This window comes from Leptodactylus fuscus, chromosome 5 (genome assembly GCF_031893055.1).
Source record: "Leptodactylus fuscus isolate aLepFus1 chromosome 5, aLepFus1.hap2, whole genome shotgun sequence".
NCBI lineage: Eukaryota > Metazoa > Chordata > Amphibia > Anura > Leptodactylidae > Leptodactylus > Leptodactylus fuscus.
The window spans coordinates 199,752,494-199,771,765 of NC_134269.1; the positions used below are offsets into that span (position 1 = coordinate 199,752,494).

The window sequence follows — 19,272 nt, forward strand, 5'->3', positions numbered from 1 at the left end:
TGGCCCCTGCACACAGTATTATCCCCTATAGTGGCCCCTGCACACAGTATTATTCCCCCATAGTGGCCCCTGCACACAGTATTATGTCCCCATAGTGGCCCCTGCACACAGTATTATGTCCCTTACTGGACCCTGCACACAGTATTATCCCCAATAGTGGCCCCTGCACACAGTATTATCCCCAATAGTGGCCCCTGCACACAGTATTATCCACAATAGTGGCCCCTGCACATAATATTATGTCCCTTATTGGCCCCTGCACACCGTATTATGTCCCCATAGTGGCTTCTGCACACAGTATTATCCTCAGTAGTGGCCCCTGCACACAGTATTATCCCCAATAGTGGACACTGCACACAGTATTATCCCCCATAGTGGCCCCTGCACACAGTATTATGTCCCCATAGTGGCCCCTGCACACAGTATTATCCCCAATAGTGGCCCCTGCACACAGTATTATTCCGCATAGTGGCCCCAACACACAATATTATGTCCCATAGTGGCTCCTGCACACAGTATTATGTCCCCATAGTGGCCCCTGCACACAGTATTATCCCCAATAGTGGCCCCTGCACACAGAATTATCCCCCATAGTGGCTCCTGCACACAGTATTTTCGACAATAGTGGCCCCTGCGCACAGTATCATGTCCCCATAGTGGCCCCTGCACACAGTATTATGTCCCCATAGTGGCCCCTGCACACAGTATTATCCCCCATAGTGGCCCCTGCACACAGTATTATCCCCCATAGTGGCCCCTGCACACAATATTATGTCCCATAGTGGCTCCTCCACACAGTATTATCCCCCATAGTGGCCCCTGCACACAGTATTATCCCCCATAGTGGCCCCTGCACACATTATTATCCCCCATAGTGGCCCCTGCACACAGAATTATCTCCCATAGTGGCCCCTGCACACACTATTATGTTCCCATAGTGGACCCTGCACACAGTATTATGTCCCCATAGTGGCCCCTGCACACAGTATTATCCCCCATAGTGGCCCCTGCACACAATATTATGCCCCATAGTGGCCCCTGCACACAGTATTATCTCCCTTAGCGGCCCCTGTATACAGTACTATGTCCCTTAGTGGCCCCTGCACACAGTATTTTCCCCCATAGTGGCCCCTGCACACAGTATTATCCCCAATAGTGGCCCCTTCACACAGTATTATCCCCAATAGTGGCCCCTGCACACAGTATTATGTCCCCATAGTGGCTCCTGCACACAGTATTATCCCCATAGTGGCTCCTGCACACAGTATTATACCCCATAGTGGCCCCTGCACACATTATTATGCCGCATCGTGGCCCGTGCACACAGTATTATCCCCAACAGTGGCCCCTGTACACAGTATTATCCCCAATAGTGGCCCCTGCACATAGTATTATCCCCAATAGTGGCCCCTGCACACAGTATTGTACCCCATAGTGGCCCCTGCACACAGTATTATCCCCCATAGTGGCCCCTGCACACAGTATTATGCCCAATAGTGGCCCCTGCACACAGTATTTTGTCCCCTTAGTGGCCCCTGCACACAGTATTATCCCCTATAGTGGCCCCTGCACACAGTATTATTCCCCCATAGTGGCCCCTGCACACAGTATTATGTCCCGATAGTGGCTCCTGCACACAGTATTATGCCCCATAGTGGCCCCTGCACACAGTATTATGTCCCTTACTGGACCCTGCACACAGTATTATCCCCAATAGTGGCCCCTGCACACAGTATTATCCCCAATAGTGGCCCCTGCACACAGTATTATCCCCAATAGTGGCCCCTGCACACAGTATTATTCCCCCATAGTGGCCCCTGCACACCGTATTATGTCCCCATAGTGGCTTCTGCACACAGTATTATCCCCAGTAGTGGCCCCTGCACACAGTATTATCCCCAATAGTGGCCCCTGCACACAGTATTATCCCCAATAGTGGCCCCTCTACACAGTATTATCCCCAATAGTGGCCCCTCTACACAGTATGATCCCCAATAGTGGCCCCTGCACACAGAATTATCCCCTATAGTGGCAGCTGCACACAGTATTATGTCCCCATAGTGGCTCCTGCACACAGTATTATTCCCATAGTGGCTCCTGCACACAGAATTATCCCCTATAGTGGCAGCTGCACACAGAATTATCCCCTATAGTGGCAGCTGCACACAGTATTATGTCCCCATAGTGGCTCCTGCACACAGTATTATTCCCATAGTGGCCCCTGCACACATTATTATGCCCCACCGTGGCCCCTGCACACAGTATTATCCCCCATAGTGGCCCCTGCACACAGTATTATTCCCAATAGTGGCCCCTGCACACAGGATTATCCCCTATAGTGGCCCCTGCACACAGTATTTTGTCCCCTTAGTGGCCCCTGCACACAGTATTATCCCCTATAGTGGCCCCTGCACACAGTATTATCCCCAATAGTCGCCCCTGCACACAGTATTATCCACAATAGCGGCCCCTGCACACAATATTATGTCCCTTATTGGCCCCTGCACACAGTATTATGTCCGCATAGTGGCTCCTGCACACAGTATTATCCCCAGTAGTGGCCCCTGCACACAGTATTATCCCCAATAGTCGCCCCTGCACACAGTATTTATCCACAATAGCAGCCCCTGCACACAATATTATGTCCCTTATTGGCCCCTGCACACAGTATTATGTCCCCGTAGTGGCTCCTGCACACAGTATTATCCCCAGTAGTGGCCCCTGCACACAGTATTATCCCCAATAGTGGACACTGCACACAGTATTATCCCCTATAGTGGCCCCTGCACACAGTATTATTCCCATAGTGGCCCCTGCACACATTATTATGCCCCATCGTGGCCCCTGCACACAGTATTATCCCCCATAGTGGCCCCTGTACACAGTATTATTCCCCCATAGTGGCCCCTTCACACAGTATTATCCCCAATAGTGGCCCCTGCACACAGTATTATCCCCAATAGTGGCCCCTGCACACTGTATTATCCCCAATAGTGGCCCCTGCACACAGTATTATCCCCAATAGTGGCCCCTGCACACAGTATTATGTCCCCATAGTGGCTCCTGCACACAGTATTATCCCCAGTAGTGGCCCCTGCACACAGTATTATCCCCATTAGTGGACACTGCACACAGTATTATCCCCCATAGTGGCCTCTGCACACAGTATTATCCCCAATAGTGGACACTGCACACAGTATTTTCCCCTATACTGGCCCCTGCACACAGTATTATCCACAATAGCGGCCCCTGCACACAATATTATGTCCCTTATTGGCCCCTGCACACAGTATTATGTCCCCATAGTGGCTCCTGCACACAGTATTATCCCCAGTAGTGGCCCCTGCACACAGTATTATCCCCAATAGTGGACACTGCACACAGTATTATCCCCTATAGTGGCCTCTGCACACAGTATTATCCCCAATAGTGGCCCCTGCACACATTATTATGCCCCATCGTGGCCCCTGCACACAGTATTATCCCCCATAGTGGCCCCTGTATACAGTATTATTCCCCCATAGTGGCCCCTGCACACAGTATTATCCCCAATAGTGGCCCCTGCACACAGTATTATCCCCAATAGTGGCCCCTGCACACAGTATTATCCCCAATAGTGGCCCCTGCACACAGTATTATCCACAATAGTGGCCTCTGCACACAGTATCATCCCCAATAGTGGACACTGCACACAGTATTTTCCCCCATACTGGCCCCTGCACACAGTATTATCCCCAACAGTGGCCCCTGCACACAGTATTGTACCCCATAGTGGCACCTGCCCCCTTCGCCGCCTGAGGCGAACGACAGAAAGCCGTCCCCCCTCCCCCCCGGGGAAGAAGGGAGTGGCGTATCGGAGGGGGCGGAGCTTAGCTACGGGGCGGAGCTTAGCACCGTTCGCAGGCACGGAGAGGACCTGCTCTCTTCCTGAGCGTGAGGGGAGGCTGCTGGAGCAGCGCTGCTCCAGTGGCCTCCCCAATCCACCGCTCGGTGCTAAGCCTGTCCAGGACAGCTGGTCCTGGACTGGGTTAGGTAAAAAAAAATGCCGCCCTCCCTGGGGCCCTGACATAGCTCCGCCTAAAGCGGTTGCTTCAGGTCGCCTCATGGGAGGTGCGGCGCTGCCCTGCACACAGTACTATCCCCAATAGTGGCCCCTCCACACAGTATTATCCCCAATAGTGGCCCCTGCACACAGTATTATGTCCCCATAGTGGCTCCTGCACACAGTTTTATCCCCATAGTGGCTCCTGCACACAGTATTATCCCCCATAGTGGCCCCTGTACACAGTATTATCCCCAATAGTGGCCCCTGCACACAGTATTATCCCCAATAGTGGCCCCTGCACACAGTATTGTACCCCATAGTCGCCCCTGCACACAGTATTATCCCCCATAGTGGCCCCTGCACACAGTATTATGCCCAATAGTGGCCCCTGCACACAATATTTAGTCCCCTTAGTGGCCCCTGCACACAGTATTTTGTCCCCTTAGTGGCCCCTGCACACAGTATTATCCCCCATAGTGGCCCCTGCACACAGTATTATTCCCCCATAGTGGCCCCTGCACACAGTATTATGTCCCCATAGTGGCTCCTGCACACAGTATTATGCCCCATAGTGGCCCCTGCACACATTATTATGTCCCTTACTGGACTCTGCACACAGTATTATCCCCAATAGTGGCCCCTGCACACAGTATTATCCCCAATAGTGGCCCCTGCACACAGTATTATCCACAATAGTGGCCCCTGCACATAATATTATGTCCCTTATTGGCCCCTGCACACAGTATTATGTCCCCATAGTGGCTTCTGCACACAGTATTATCCCCAGTAGTGGCCCCTGCACACAGTATTATCCCCAATAGTGGACACTGCACACAGTATTATCCCCCATAGTGGCCCCTGCACACAGTATTATCCCCAATAGTGGACACTGCACACAGTATTTTCCCCCATACTGGCCCCTGCACACAGTATTATCCCCAATAGTGGCCCCTGCACACAGTATTGTACCCGATAGTTGCACCTGCCCCCTTCGCTGCCCGAGGCGAACGACAGAAAGCCGCCCCCCCCCCCCGGGGAAGAAGGGAGGGGCGTATCAGAGGGGGTGGGGCTTAGCTACGGGGCGGAGCTTAGTACCTTTCGCAGGCACGGAGAGGACCTGCTCTCTTCCTGAGCGTGACGGGAGGCTGCTGGAGCAGCGCTGCTCCAGTGGCCTCCCCAATCCACCGCTCGGTGCTAAGCCAGTCAGCTGTCCTGGACTGGGTTAGGTAATAAAAAATGCCACCCTCCCTGGGGCCCTGACATAGCGCCGCCTGAAGCGGTCGCTTCAGGTCGCCTCATGGGAGGTGCGGCGCTGCCCTGCACACAGTACTATCCCCAATAGTGGCCCCTCCACACAGTATTATCCCCAATAGTGGCCCCTGCACACAGTATTATCCCCAATAGTGTCCCCTGCACACAGAATTATCCCCTATAGTGGCCCCTGAACACAGTATTATGTCCCCATAGTGGCTCCTGCACACAGTATTATACCCCATAGTGGCCCCTGCACACATTATTATGCCCCATCGTGGCCCCTGCACACAGTATTATCCCCCATAGTGGCCCCTGTACACAGTATGATCCCCAATAGTGGCCCCTGCACACAGTATTATCTCCAATAGTGGCCCCTGCACACAGTATTATGCCCCATAGTGGCCCCTGCACACATTATTATGCTCTATAGTGGCCCCTGCACACAGTATTATCCCCCATAGTGGCCCCTGCACATAGTATTATGTTCCCATAGTGGCCCCTGCACACAGTATTATCCCCAATAGTGGCCCCTGCACACAGTATTATGCCCCATAGTGTCTCCTGCAAACAGTATTATCCCCCTTAGTGGCCCCTGCACACAGTATTATCCCCAATAGTGCCCCTGCACATAGTATTGTACCCCATAGTGTCCCCTGCACACAGTATTATGTCCCCATAGTGGCCCCTGCACACAGTATTATCCCCCATAATGGCTCCTGCACACAGTATTATCCCCCATAGTGGCTCCTGCACACAGTATTATGTCCCACTGTGGACACCCATATACAATACAATATTATCTAATATCGGACCACAATGGAGATTGCTGTGGATCGATCTTAGACTCCACCTCCTCACAGACGAGCCTCCGGCAGAACCAGCGTTGATTGGCTGAATGCTGTACTCTGTATGTCATTCGGCCAATCAACGCTGGTCAATGCATTCCTATAGGAAAAAGTCAGCTCCCGCATATCGCAAGCTGACAGGGATCCCGACCAGATAGAGCCCCAAAGAGCTGGGTGAGTGACATTCCCCCTAAATAAAAATGTAATCCCTAGCTAACCCTGCCTGTACATCTATCTTTGTCTTACAAGACTACATGGACACCCAATGAAAATAAAACACAGACACATCATGTAAGGGGAGAAAGGAACAAATGTTTTATTTCTACTTAGTAGGGGAGGGGGGTTGGGGCTGAGTTGATCCAGAGGAAGGAGAAAACCCTCATGGCAGGGGAAAAATTCCTTCCTGACCCCAAATATGGCAGCCAGAACAAGTCCCAGGATCAAAAGCAAGTAGTAACTTAATAGGGAAAAAAGTGTATTTTATGGATATATTTACTAATATTATCTAAGATCTAATATTTTAGAAAGCTAAACCTAAGAAAAGATAAAAGTATAATAAGAACTAAAAGGGATTTTTTTTTGTTAATCTGGCATTAGGCTAAAGTTATTTTATATATTTATTTATATTTGTTACTTATTAGATGATTAATTTTAACAATATATAATTTAAAATACAAATTAAACATCTATTATATTAAACCTATTTTATTTTCTTTTTTAAAATATTTATATTATGTTACCTATGTGACAGGAGAAATTAAAGATTTATTATATTAAGCCTATATTTTTTTTTTTTTTTTTAGATTATTGCATATTATGTTAAATATATATTAAATTCTATTTATATGAATAGATAATAAATAAACTACATACAAGATACATTACAGATCTATGAATTACACTTATTTAAGGCAGTTGATCCAGAAAAAAGAAAAAAAACAAGGAAGGAAAAAATCCTTCCTGCTCTCAGAAATGGCAAAACAAGTTCATGGATCAAAAGCCATTACTTAACCTATGGTTTGTTTTTTTTTTTTTTTTTTTTTTTGTTTTTTTTTGGGGGGGTTATAGTTATTTTAAATATCTATGTTATGTTATTATTTCTAGTATCTGTAAATAATAAAGCAAATTATCAGACTAAAACTATTTCTAGACTGTGTTGATCCAGAGGAAGGCAAAACCCCCTTGAGGAATGAGCCAATTTTCCTTATATAAGGTGGGAAAATTCCTTCCTGACCCCAAATATGGCGATCAGAGTAAATCCCAGGATCAAACGCCAGTAACCTAACCTATCCTGTATGTATGGGGGGTTTTTGCATATATTTTTAGTCATCTATATTTTATAAAACTAACCTATGTCTGTGTATATATATATTTTTTTTATGTAAATAATTGCTTATAAATTTTAAAGATCTTTCATACTAAACCTATTTAAGGCTGAGTTGATCCAGAGGAAGGCAAAACCCCCTTGAGGAATGAGCCAATTTTCCTTATATAAGGGGGGAAAATTCCTTCCTGACCCCAAATATGGCGATCAGAGTAAATCCCAGGATCAAACGCCAGTAACCTAACCTATCCTGTATGTATGGGGTTTTTTTGCATATATTTTTAGTCATCTAAATTTTATAAAACTAACCTATGTCTGTGTGTATATATATATATATATATATATATATATATATATATATATATATTTTATGTAAATAATTGCGTATACATTTTAAAGATCTATCATACTAAACCTATTTAAGGCTGAGTTGATCCAGAGGAAGGCAAAAACCTCCTTGAGGAATGAGCCAATTGTCCTCAAGGGGAAAAATTCCTTCCTGACCCCAAATATGGCGATCAGAACAAGTCCCAGGATCAAAGCCAATATCTACATGTGTTCTATGTGTCTATCACTAATCTATCTGTGTGTATATTTGTATCTATGTGTCTATCTATATATCTATGTGTATGTAAAGCTAATATACTGTATGTCGTGTATAACTTACCTGGCCTGTGCAATGATAGAATACATGCACAGGCCGCTGCTGGTTGTCTGGAGACTCTTCAGGAGGTGATGATGTTGGTTGCCAGCCAGATATTGAAGGATGCCATGTCAAGGTGTGGGCAACGACTTGGTTGTAACTTCGCAGTCTTCAGATGGTTGGAGAGGATGTTTTCGGCAGCCGAGGTCTCGCAGCAGCAGAGGCATGGTCCGGGTCCAACTTGGGGACATGTAATTGAATTCGTCCTCCGGGTGAAGAGTTTGGTTCTCCGGCCATGGTAGGTTTTCATTCTTCGGAATAGCCTTGAATGGAATAAAAGGCGGCCGTGCTCTTTTCTTCTCCAAATCCTCCCAGCAGATGATGTTGAAAAATGGATGGTTTCTGATGTTGCTGTACACATCTAGCATCTTCGAGTTTACCTGCAGCAGGTTCAGCAGCAGATCTTCTAGGTCGGCATCCAGCCGAGATGGAAGCTTTGGCTCGTTTCTGGTGAAGTTGCCGCCATAGTGAAATGGATGGAATCCTGTTGACATTCTGGACATGACAATGCCCAGTCTCCACCAGTCGATCGCTGCATGAAATTCCTGCACCTCGGGGTCCTGATGACTTGGTGTGCCCGCTGTTCCATGGATCTTAGTAGAGGAGGTGGCACGTTCGCGGGCAATCCCCAGGTCGATGATGCAGATGTGTCCATTTCCATCCAGCATAATATTTGATGGTTTTATATCTCTGCAATGAAAGAAGACAGATGACACTTTAGAAAAAGAGAAGGATAAATCTATTCATGTAGACAGTGACATAGAAAACATGACATGTACTATAGCAAAACTAGATATCAATCAGGACTCTGGGAAAGCTGAGTACATTATTTTCCCCATTACAAGGGAAGTTTCTGCTTACCTGTGGACGATGTTGCGTGTATGGAGGAAGTGGAGTCCACATGCGATCTCTGCTGTGTAGAATCTGAGGACAGAGTATAGAGTCAGTGACATGAAATCCTTCTCTAACAATTCCCTAATATCATGTTACTATTACAGTGTCAGTCACCAGTAGGGTTGAGCGATCGTGTTCGGAAAAGATCGGATTCCGATCGGCGATCGAGAAAATTTCACGATCGTGATCAGAATTCCGAACATGATCTTTTTAGGTGGGATCGAGATCGGTGATTATTTCCCACAATGCTTTGCTACTGGCCAAGCATTGTGGGAAAATGGTAAGAATGTTAGCCTTCACACTGAGTATATGTTCTGCTCATTCTGAGCGGAGTGTATATTCAATGTGAAGGCTCTGCCGTGGTTCCATAGGAATGAATGGAAGCAGCCAGCACACAGCCTTAACCCCCTGCGCGCCGGCTGCGTTAATTCATTCTAATGGGAGACTAACTAATATCTCTAGTAGCTACTTACCTGCACAGATGGCTGGTCTGGTGCCCGGTGTTCTTGTTCGTCTTCGCTCGCTTTCCCCGCCTCCCAGGTTAGGAGAGTGTGGGCGGGTACAGGGGGGGAGATGTGACGTCTACCTTCCCAGTACCCGCCCACACTCTCCTAACCTGGGAGGCAGCGAGGCAAAGAAGAATGCGAACACCGGGCACCGGAGCAGCCATCTCTGCAGGTAAGTGGACACCAGGGGGACTAAGTAGCCAGAGGATTAAAAAAAAATCCTCTGGATACTTAGTGATTAAGAAAAATCACTACACAGCGTGGATTCTAACAATTAAAGCGTTCAATTGTTAGATTCCATGCTGTATAGAGAATAGGATTGTTTTTAAAATCCGATCTCCGATTAGTAAAAAAATCCCATTGACTTGCATTGGGATCGGAATTGGGATCGAGATCGGGGTCAAATGAAAAATGATCGGAAATCGGATTTCAAAATCGATCCTGAAAAGTCAAGATCGGCTCAACCCTAGTCACCAGTAATAGAGAGGAGGTGCTGTGTATGGTCGCCCTATAGTCACTGCAATCTTATATAGCTGACCTGTCATGTCGCCCTTTAGTTCCCTTTCAGTCTCGTTTCCCTGATACGTCATGTACTCGCCTTACGGTGTCGGTGTTCAGTCTGCCGCACATTGTAATTAATTCCTCCAAGCTGCCGCCGGACAGATACTCCATGATGAAATACGCGTTGTCCTGAGACTGGTGTGCGGCATTCAGTTGGCAAACAAATGGGCAGTCTCGGACCTTCAGGAGCATCTGCCGTTCTCTCATTATCACTGCTGCGTTGTATTCTGTTCTGGTGACAACCTTGACGGCCATGAAGGTGTTTCTGCCAGGTAATGATGCCAGGAACACCTGAAGAAAAGGAAGGAAAAATTGTTAAATCAGGTCCCACAATCCCTTCCTTCCCTGAGAGCAGCTTTCCATCACACTGGATACTCCTTTCTAGCAGACTAGACCTATAGAAAGAGCTGCGGATACCGCTCACACATATGGATATACAGTTACTGGAGATATCAGATATAAGGGGGTGAGCAGGGAGCTACAACATTTCTGGACATGCTAACATTCAAGCCATTGGAAACTACAGTTAGCCTCTGATATTGATTAACCCTTTAACGACCGGCCCATAGGGAATCTACGTCGGCACTGACAGGTCCTTCCTGACTGCCCTATAGGAAAACTACGTCGGACAGTCAGGGGAGGATTCCCTGTCAGTGCCGACGTAATTGGAACAAGTCTTAGCTGTATCTTACAGCTAAGACCCTGCTCCATAACCCCCCAACGAAGGGGGCTCTGATGGGTGGGGTTTAACTCCTTCAGTTCCGTGATCAAACATGATCACGGAACTGAAGCGGTTCCCTGATGATGCCGGCGGTATCGGCACCCCCCGCGGCGAGATCGGGGGGTGCCGATATGAAAAACATGCAGTCTGGGGTCTGGCCAGTGACCCCAGACTGCCTGAGCCCCCGTTACCTGGTTGATCCTGCCCTGGTTCTCAGGAAGCCAAGCGATGCGTCTACATCGCTTGGCTTCCTGTTACAGACTGGAGACACGTGCAGCCTGTGTCTCCTGTGTCTCCAGCCTGTAACATTGATTCAGCAATGAAATCATTGCTGAATCAAGTGTCCTAAAAGGGACACATAAAAAAGTGAAATAAAAACTGAAAAAAAGTGAAAAATAATAAATAAAGCTTTTGAAAAAAAATGAATAAAGTTATAAAGACCCAAAATCCCCTTTTTTCTATAGAAAATGAGTTATGTAAAAAAAAAAAAAAAATTGATAAAAACAATAAATATTTGGTATCATCGCGTCCGTAACTATCTGTACAATAAAACTGTATACGGTAAACGTCGGGAAAAAAAACTGAAAAAACCCGCCGGAAGTAGTGATTTTTTGCCATCTCACCTTAGAAAATATGCTATAAAAAGTGATCAAAAGTCAAATGCACCCCACAATAGTACCAGTAAAAAGCGCAGGTTGTCCCGCAAAAAATAAGCCCTCAACCAACACTGTCAACCGAAAAATAAAAATGTTACGCCTCTCAGAAGATGGCGATGCAAAAATCGATTGTAGGCACCCAAAAATGGTGTCATTACAAAATACACCTCATACCGCAAACAACAAGCCCTTATATGGCCACGTCACCAGAAAAATAAAGAAAATATAACATCTAACAATGTGAAGACAAAAAACCGCAAAAATCGCCAAATCATTAGAATACAACTGGCTGCAGGTAGGGAATATATAAGCTGTGCGAGCGGATATCAGGGGACACCCCAAATTTACAGCTTATGAGGGAACAGACACCAGAAATGACCCCCAGAGTGACTCCCCCAATCATAGGAGCTACTGGGACATAGTAGGGAATTTGGTGTTTGCAATGTCCTCCGCACCGCTTACATATTCCCTCTTCGCCATCCGCTGTGCAGTCACGTCCGGGATACTAATACTCACTACACCCCCTGATAAATTATTTGAGGGGTGCAGTTTTCAAAATGGGGTCACTCCTTTGGGGAATCCACTCTTCTGGTACCTTACAGGCTCTACAAACATGACATGGCGTCCAGATACCAAACATCTGAATCTGTACTCCAAAAGCCGCATAGCGCTCCTTCCCTTCTGCGCCCTGCTGTGTGCCCAAACTGCAGTTTATGCCACATGTATGACACATGTATGACACTGGTGTACCCGTTATATCGGATGTAATGTCATATGTGGGTATAAACTGATATTAGGGCACAGCTGGACACAGAAGGGAAGAAGGGTTATTGGGTTTTTGGAGCGCAGACGGTTTGGTTTTTGGATGCCATGACACTTTTGCAGAGCTGAAACGCCAGTAAAGTGGAATCCCCTGATATGAGAGCTTATTTTGGAAACTACACCCCTGAAGGATTTCTCCAGGGGTACAGAGAGCATTTTTAACCCCCAAGTGTTGCTATAATTTATTATCCATAAATGAATACGAAGCTGATTGTGAGAAGTGAAAATGACCATTTTTCCAGGAATCCGTCATTCCAGTGTGTAATATGTAGTGCCCACCTTGTATCAGAGATGAACGCTCTGAAAGCTGTTGTGCCCGGGATACCTGCTTACCAGTTTTTGGAGTGTGTATCTCTGCTGACATAAGTTGGGCGCAACATATCGGGCACTAAAATGGCGAATCTCTGGAAAAATTTCATTTTTAACTTCTCATTATCAGCTGTGATTTCATTTCTGGAAACTAAATAAATGCAACACTCAAGGGTTAAAAACGCTCGCTACGCCACTTGATAAATCCCATCAGTGGGCTAGTGTCCAAAATGGGGTGACATGTCTGCAGATTCCACTTTATTGGTAATTCAGGGTCTTTGCAACAGTGACGTCCAAAAACCAAACTGTGCGCCAAAAACCAAAATAGCGCTCCTTCCCTTCTGTCCCCGGCTGTGCCCAAACAGCCGATTCTACCCACATATGGCATTAAGTCCGTTATCCGGGGTACACCAGTGTCATACATGTGGGCATACACTGCCATTTGGGTACGATATGTGCTTTTGGAGTGCAGATTTAGATTGTTGGTGTTTGGACACCGTGTCACATTTGCAGAGACCCTATAATTGCAGCTACAAAATGGGGTCATTTCTTGGGGAATTCCAGTTTACTGGAACCTCCAGGGCTCTGCAAAAACATCATGGTGCCCAGAGGGTCCCTCTAAATCTGTACCCCAAAAGCTAAAAAGCACAGTGCTCCTTCCCTTCTGAGCCCTGCTGTGTGCCCAAGCAGCAGTTTACACCCACATATATAATTTTTGGCCCCTCGGAATGGCCCACTTAATAGTTTCAGGAGTGCAGTCTCTGACAACACAAAGTGGGTGCAACGTATTGGGCACCGAAATGGCAGATTTCTTTCAAAATTTCAATTTTCATTTGGTACATTAATTTTTGGAAAGCAATTTTAGGCTCAAAATGATAAAACCCCTTGATACATTCTTTGATGGGTGTAATTTTTAAAATGGGGTCACTTTTGAGGGGTTTGCATTGTATTGATACCTTAGGGGCTCTGCAAATGCGACATGGTACCTGAAAACTATTCCAGCAAAATCTGCTCTCCAAAACCCAAATAGCTGCCGGACACTTCCCATTCATTTCTATGGGAGCCGGCATGCGAGTGCTCCCCATAGAAATGAATGGACTGCTTTTTTCCATTCTTTCCATTCTGAGCCCCACCATGTCCCCATACAGCAGATTATGGCCACATATGGGGTATTGCCGTGTTCAGGTGAAATTGTGTAACAAACTGTGGGTGGCTTTTTCTCTTTTAACCCCTTGTGAAAATGAAAACTTTGGGGATAAAGGGACAAACTACTCACTATACTCCTCAATGAATACCTTAAGGGGTCTAGTTTATAAAATGGGGTCATTTATGGGGGTTTTCAATTTTTTTGGTAACTCAAATCTTGTTTGAATGTGCAATGGGCCTGAAATATCTGCAAGCAAAATTTGTGTCTTGAAATTCAGTTGGTGCTCCCATCTCTTTGGGCCCTACTGTGCGTCCGTACATAGGATTAAGGCCACAAAGTGTACATTTTTGAACACGGGAGAAATGGGGCCATCTATTTTGGGGTGTTTTTCTTTATTTTCATGCCTTGTGTGCAAAAAAACTGCCTTTAAAATGACTCTTTTGTGTAAAAAATATAAGATTTTTTTGTTTGACACAAATTCTTTTAAAACCTATGGGGTCAAAATACTGACTATACCCCTCAATGAATACCTCAAGGGGTCTAGTTTATAAAATGGTGTCATTTATTTTGGTAACGCAAATCTTGTTTGAATGCGCAATGGGCCTGAAACATTTAGAAGCAAAAATTGTGTCTTGAAATCCAGTTGGTGCTCCCTTCTTTTTGGGCCCTACCGTGCGTCTGTACATAGAATTAAGGCCACAAAGTGTACGTTTTTGAACACATGAGAAATGGAGTCATCTACTTTGGAGTGTTTTTCTTCATTTTCATATGTTATTTGCAAAAAAACCTGCCTATAAAATGACACTTTTGTGTAAAAAAATATGAAATTTTTTTGTTTGACGCAACATTTCTAAAAAGTTATGGGGTAAAAGTACTCACTATACCCCTCAATGAATACCTTAAGGGATCTAGTTCGCTCATCTCTACTCCCTATCTCTTAGGCCCTACTGTGCGTCCGTACATAGGACTAAGGCCACAAAGTGTACATGTTATAACACAGGAGAAGTGGGGTGATATATTTTGGGGTGTGTTTCTTCTTTTTGATGTGTTGTGTGCAAAACAACTGGTTTTAAAATGACACATATTTGAAGAAAATGAAAATGTAATTTTTTCCATCATTTGTAATAATTCTTGCAAAATAATATTTGTTTGATCAAAATGCTCACTAAACCCCTCAAAGAATACCTGAAGGGGTCTAGTTTTACAAATTAGGTCATTTAATGGGAGTTTCTGTCATTAAATGGGGTCATTTATGGGGGTTTCAATTGCTTTGGTAACTGAAATCTTGTTCAAATGTGCAATGGGCCTAAAATATCTGCAAGCAAAATTTGTGTTTTGAAATCCATTTGGCCCTCCCTATTAGAGATGAGCGAGTACCGTATTTTACGGACTATAAGGCGCACTGGACTATAAGGCGCATTGCCCATGAGCGCCTTATAGTCCGTCTCGGTTCATATATAAGGCGCACCGGACTATAAGGCGCAGTCCGGTGCGCATTATATGTTATTGAAAGCGGCGGCACGCAGACTTTGCCAGCGGCCGCTTAACCCCCCGCGTGCCAGCCGCTTCTATTGGAAGTGCTCGGCAGGCGAGGAGTTAAAGGGGCTCTATCAGCAAAATCATGCTGATAGAGCCCAACCGTAAAAGTTATATTAAACTACCCCCCCATAAAACACTGAAACAGAATGTGAAACTTACCGAGCGGTGCAGGGTGGGTGGGCATTCAGGCCTCCTCTTCCTCCGATGTTCCGTCCTCCTCCTCCGGCGCTCGCGAACTGATAATGGCCTGGGCGCATGCGCAGTAGCCGTAGTAGAAGCATTATGATATTGCGCATGCGCCCAGGCCATTATCAGTTAGCGAGCGCCGGAGGAAGTGGTCAGGACATCGGAGGAAGAGGAGGCCCGCCCACCCTGCACCGCTCGGTAAGTTTCACGTTCTGTTTCACGCCGGCGTGACAGCAGGGCTGCTGGACACTTCCCATTCATTTCTATGGGAGCCGGCATGCGAGCGCTCCCCATAGAAATGAATGGACTGCTTTTTTCCATTCATTTCTATGGGGAGCGCTCGCATGCCGGCTCCCATAGAAATGAATGGGAAGTGTCCGGCAGCCCTGCTGTCACGCCGGCGTGTACGGCTGTGATACACGCCGGCGTTCCGTAGTGTGAATGTACTCTTACGGTGCCTTTTATGTATGTATGGAAGTGGCACGCAGACTTTGCCGCCGCTTCCATCCATATATAAGGCGCACCGGACTATAAGGCGCACTTACGATTTCTGAGGAAATCGTAGGTTTTTATGTGCGCCTTATAGTCCGGAAAATACGGTACTGTTCGGATCAGCCGATCTGAACAGCACGCTCCATAGAAATGAATGGATGCACCTGGTACTTCCGCTTTGACGGCGGCCGGCCACTTAACCCCCCGCTGGCCGGCTATGTCCATTCATTTCTATGCGAGCGTGCTGTTCGGATCGGCTGATCGCTCATCTCTACTCCCTATCTCTTAGGCCCTACTGTGCGTCCGTACATAGGACTAAGGCCACAAAATGGACATTTTTTAACACAGGAGAAGTGGGGTGATATATTTTGGGGTGTGTTTCTTCTTTTTGATGTGTTGTGTGCAAAACAACTGGTTTTAAAATGACACATATTTGAAGAAAATGAAAATGTAATTTTTTCCATCATTTGTAATAATTCTTGCAAAATAATATTTGTTTCATTCAAAATGCTCACTAAACCCCTCAAAGAATACCTGAAGGGGTCTAGTTTTACAAATTAGGTCAATTAATGGGAGGTTCTGTCATTATGTCACCTATTCCTGTCTGCAAACGTAGCTTGGTACAGGAAAAAATCACATACTCCAAATTTCCAAAATTTGCTTATAAACTTGATAAACTTGTAAATTGTCTAAGTTACTCAAATATGTTAAAATTATTTCAAATATGCTTGAAACACAAAAGGAACATTTGGAAATATATAACTACTAATTTTTTTGCCCTGTATTATTGTGCATATGTGAGATATCGCAGCTGAAAATGGAAAACATTGAAAAAATTTCAAAATTTTCAGCATTTGCGAGTTATTTAATAAATTTACACAAGTTATATCAGTCTAATTTTACCTTCTCAGTAAAGTACAACATGTCACGAAAAAACAATATCAGAATCGCTTGGATGCCTAATACTGTTACAGAATTATTCACTGATAAAGTCACACAGGGGAAATTTCCAAAATTTGGCTTGGTCATTAAGGTCCAAAATAGGCTGGTCACTAAGGGGTTAATTGGCTGATAAGAGGAAAAAAAATATTTCTCTTTACCTTTTTAAAAAAAAAAAAAAAATGAAAAAAAATTAAGATTTATTTACTCACTTTGCCAAAGCCGCCCCTACCCAACTCCTGATGGATGGTAAGTCGGCGGATATAAAAATCTGGGTAGGGGCTGGATGTTGCAGGGTCCCGGCTGCTCCCTGGTCTTGGCCCGTCATCCTCCAATATTCTGGCCTCTCCTTCTCTCCTCTTCTTTATAGCTCTTGATCCACACTCATCATCGTCTTCTCTCTTCCTCTTCTCCTCTCTCTTCTTTTCTTCTCTCTCCTCCTCTTCTCTTTTCCTCTTTTCCTGTCTCTCCGCTTCTTCTCTCTGCTCCTCTTCTCTCTTCTCCTCTCTCTGCTCCTCTTCTCTCTTCCTTTTCTCCTCTCTCTTCCTTTCGCCTTCTCCTCCTTGTCCAGTGGACGCCATTTTCTATAGATCCTCAGGTAATCCTGCAGTAAAGTCTTCTCTCCGCCGTCGCCAGTTCAGACTAACTGTCAGATAGTCGTGTGCAGGTCACATGATGCCACCTGCCTGCCAGTACTACATGTACCAGCTCTGCCATATAGGATGTGAGCATCATGACTGATAGTCCAGTGTCCAGAGGAATGGAGAGCTTCATGGCTGGTTCTTCTAGTGCTATATTATCTGATGATGGGGCAGAGGATGTGACTTTATCACTGGGTTGGCAGTGATGCCCATAGTCCACCAGAATCTCTGTTGGCATTTTAGAATAAATGCAGTTGTGTAGAAAATCAAATGATCCAGATATATTACTGTATGTTTTATCTCCATAGGTATTAATGGGCAATGTCCTTGTCAGTGCGGATCTGGGGGTACAGGGGAGGAGAGGCTTCTATGGAAGTTAGATCGGGGTTCCTCTACTGAGGTGTGAAATATTAGAAAGGCTTTATTTAGAAAAGTATTAGGATAGGAGTGATCTTATCATCCATAGTGGTCATGGTTTGGGTCATTGTAGGGGGAGGGAATGGTAAATGGTCACAGTAATGTATATCCTGCATTTTACAACAACAGCTAAAAGTTTATATTTAGGCAGAGCCCTAGAAATGGTTTTATATTATACATATATGTGTGTATCCAGTCTACAACATGACAGAGAAGATGTAGCCTGGTATATAGGTGATTTCGTAGAATGATATATTTTAGTATGTTTTCCGTATGGACATAACTGGTCTAGTGTTTATGGCCAGGATAATGATTAGGTGAAGAAGGAGGCCCCCTAGGGGTGCAGGGATATGTGCAAATTTGTTGTTGCTCAGACAGGCCCCTGAAGTCACCCATTTCCCCTTAAGTGCTGCTAGTCCCTTTTTGTCCCCCACACAGTATAAGGCTGTATTCACACGGAGTAACGGCAGGCGTTTTTTGTGTGCTTTTTGCACATAGCGCCGCGTTAACGCCGCGTTAATGCCGCACTATTTAGCGGTGGCGTTGCCCGGCGTTAACGCGTCGTATACGCGGCGCTATGCGGCGTTAACGCGGCGCTATGTTCAAAAAGCACACAAAAAACGCCTGGCGTTACTCCGTGTGAATGGAGCCTAATTCTCCATTAGGTGCCCCAGAAGCTCTGCCATAGAAAGGATTTACTCACCTGGCTTGGCTTCATTGGAGCAGATCCCTACAGCGCTGACAATGGTGTGGAGCAGCACACATGATGATGTCATCACAGAGCGCCTGACTGCGCCAGCGCAAATGCACAAGCAGTGCCAATACCTGTTGAATAATGGAGCAGGGAATTTGTGGCTCTAGAGCTGGTGGTTAAATCTGGTCTTGAAACAACACCTTTAGGCTAAGTCGCCGGCGTTTCCGTAGATATAACAGACATGCTGCGATTTGCAAAGCCGCAACGGCTTTTCAAATCGCAGCGTGTCCGCGCTGCAATCTTTTCCGCAAAGTGAGGATGGAATTCACATGAATCCCATTCACTTTGTCTTCACTGTACAACGCCATGGGCAAATCGTGGCGTTTCCAGTCCGTGGGATCCCGGCCTTAGGCTAAGGCCCCATGTTGCGGAAACGCAGCTTTTTTTGTTGCAGATTTTGTTGCCGTTTTTTTTGTGCCAAAGCCAAGAATGGCTACAGAAGGAATGGGTACTCTAAAAAAAAGTTCTTATACTTCCCTTCTACACAATAAACCCTTGACTTTGGCTAAAAAAAACG

The 19,272-nt window shown here is 45.8% G+C and overlaps 1 protein-coding gene across 1 annotated transcript; it reads right to left on the reverse strand.

The window, feature by feature from the left end:
* Positions 1 to 8,242: 8,242 nt before the first annotated feature.
* LOC142204595 (protein kinase C theta type-like) lies at positions 8,243 to 18,719 on the reverse strand. Its single transcript, XM_075275909.1, has 4 exons — positions 18,705 to 18,719; positions 10,170 to 10,423; positions 9,033 to 9,095; positions 8,243 to 8,861 (listed from the first exon to the last, which is right to left on the reverse strand). The coding sequence occupies exons 1-4, from the start codon at positions 18,717 to 18,719 to the stop codon at positions 8,243 to 8,245; spliced, it is 951 nt and encodes a 316-aa protein (XP_075132010.1).
* Positions 18,720 to 19,272: the final 553 nt, after the last annotated feature.

What these genes read in the sequence shown, in the direction of transcription:
- LOC142204595 (XM_075275909.1), bottom strand. An exon ending in CTGAACACCGACACCGTAAG is followed by an intron (nt 9,096 to 10,169) that starts GCGAGTACATGA and finishes CTCTGTCCTCAG; the next exon opens with ATTCTACACAGCAGAGATCG. An exon ending in ACACGCAACATCGTCCACAG is followed by an intron (nt 8,862 to 9,032) that starts GTAAGCAGAAAC and finishes CTTTCATTGCAG; the next exon opens with AGATATAAAACCATCAAATA.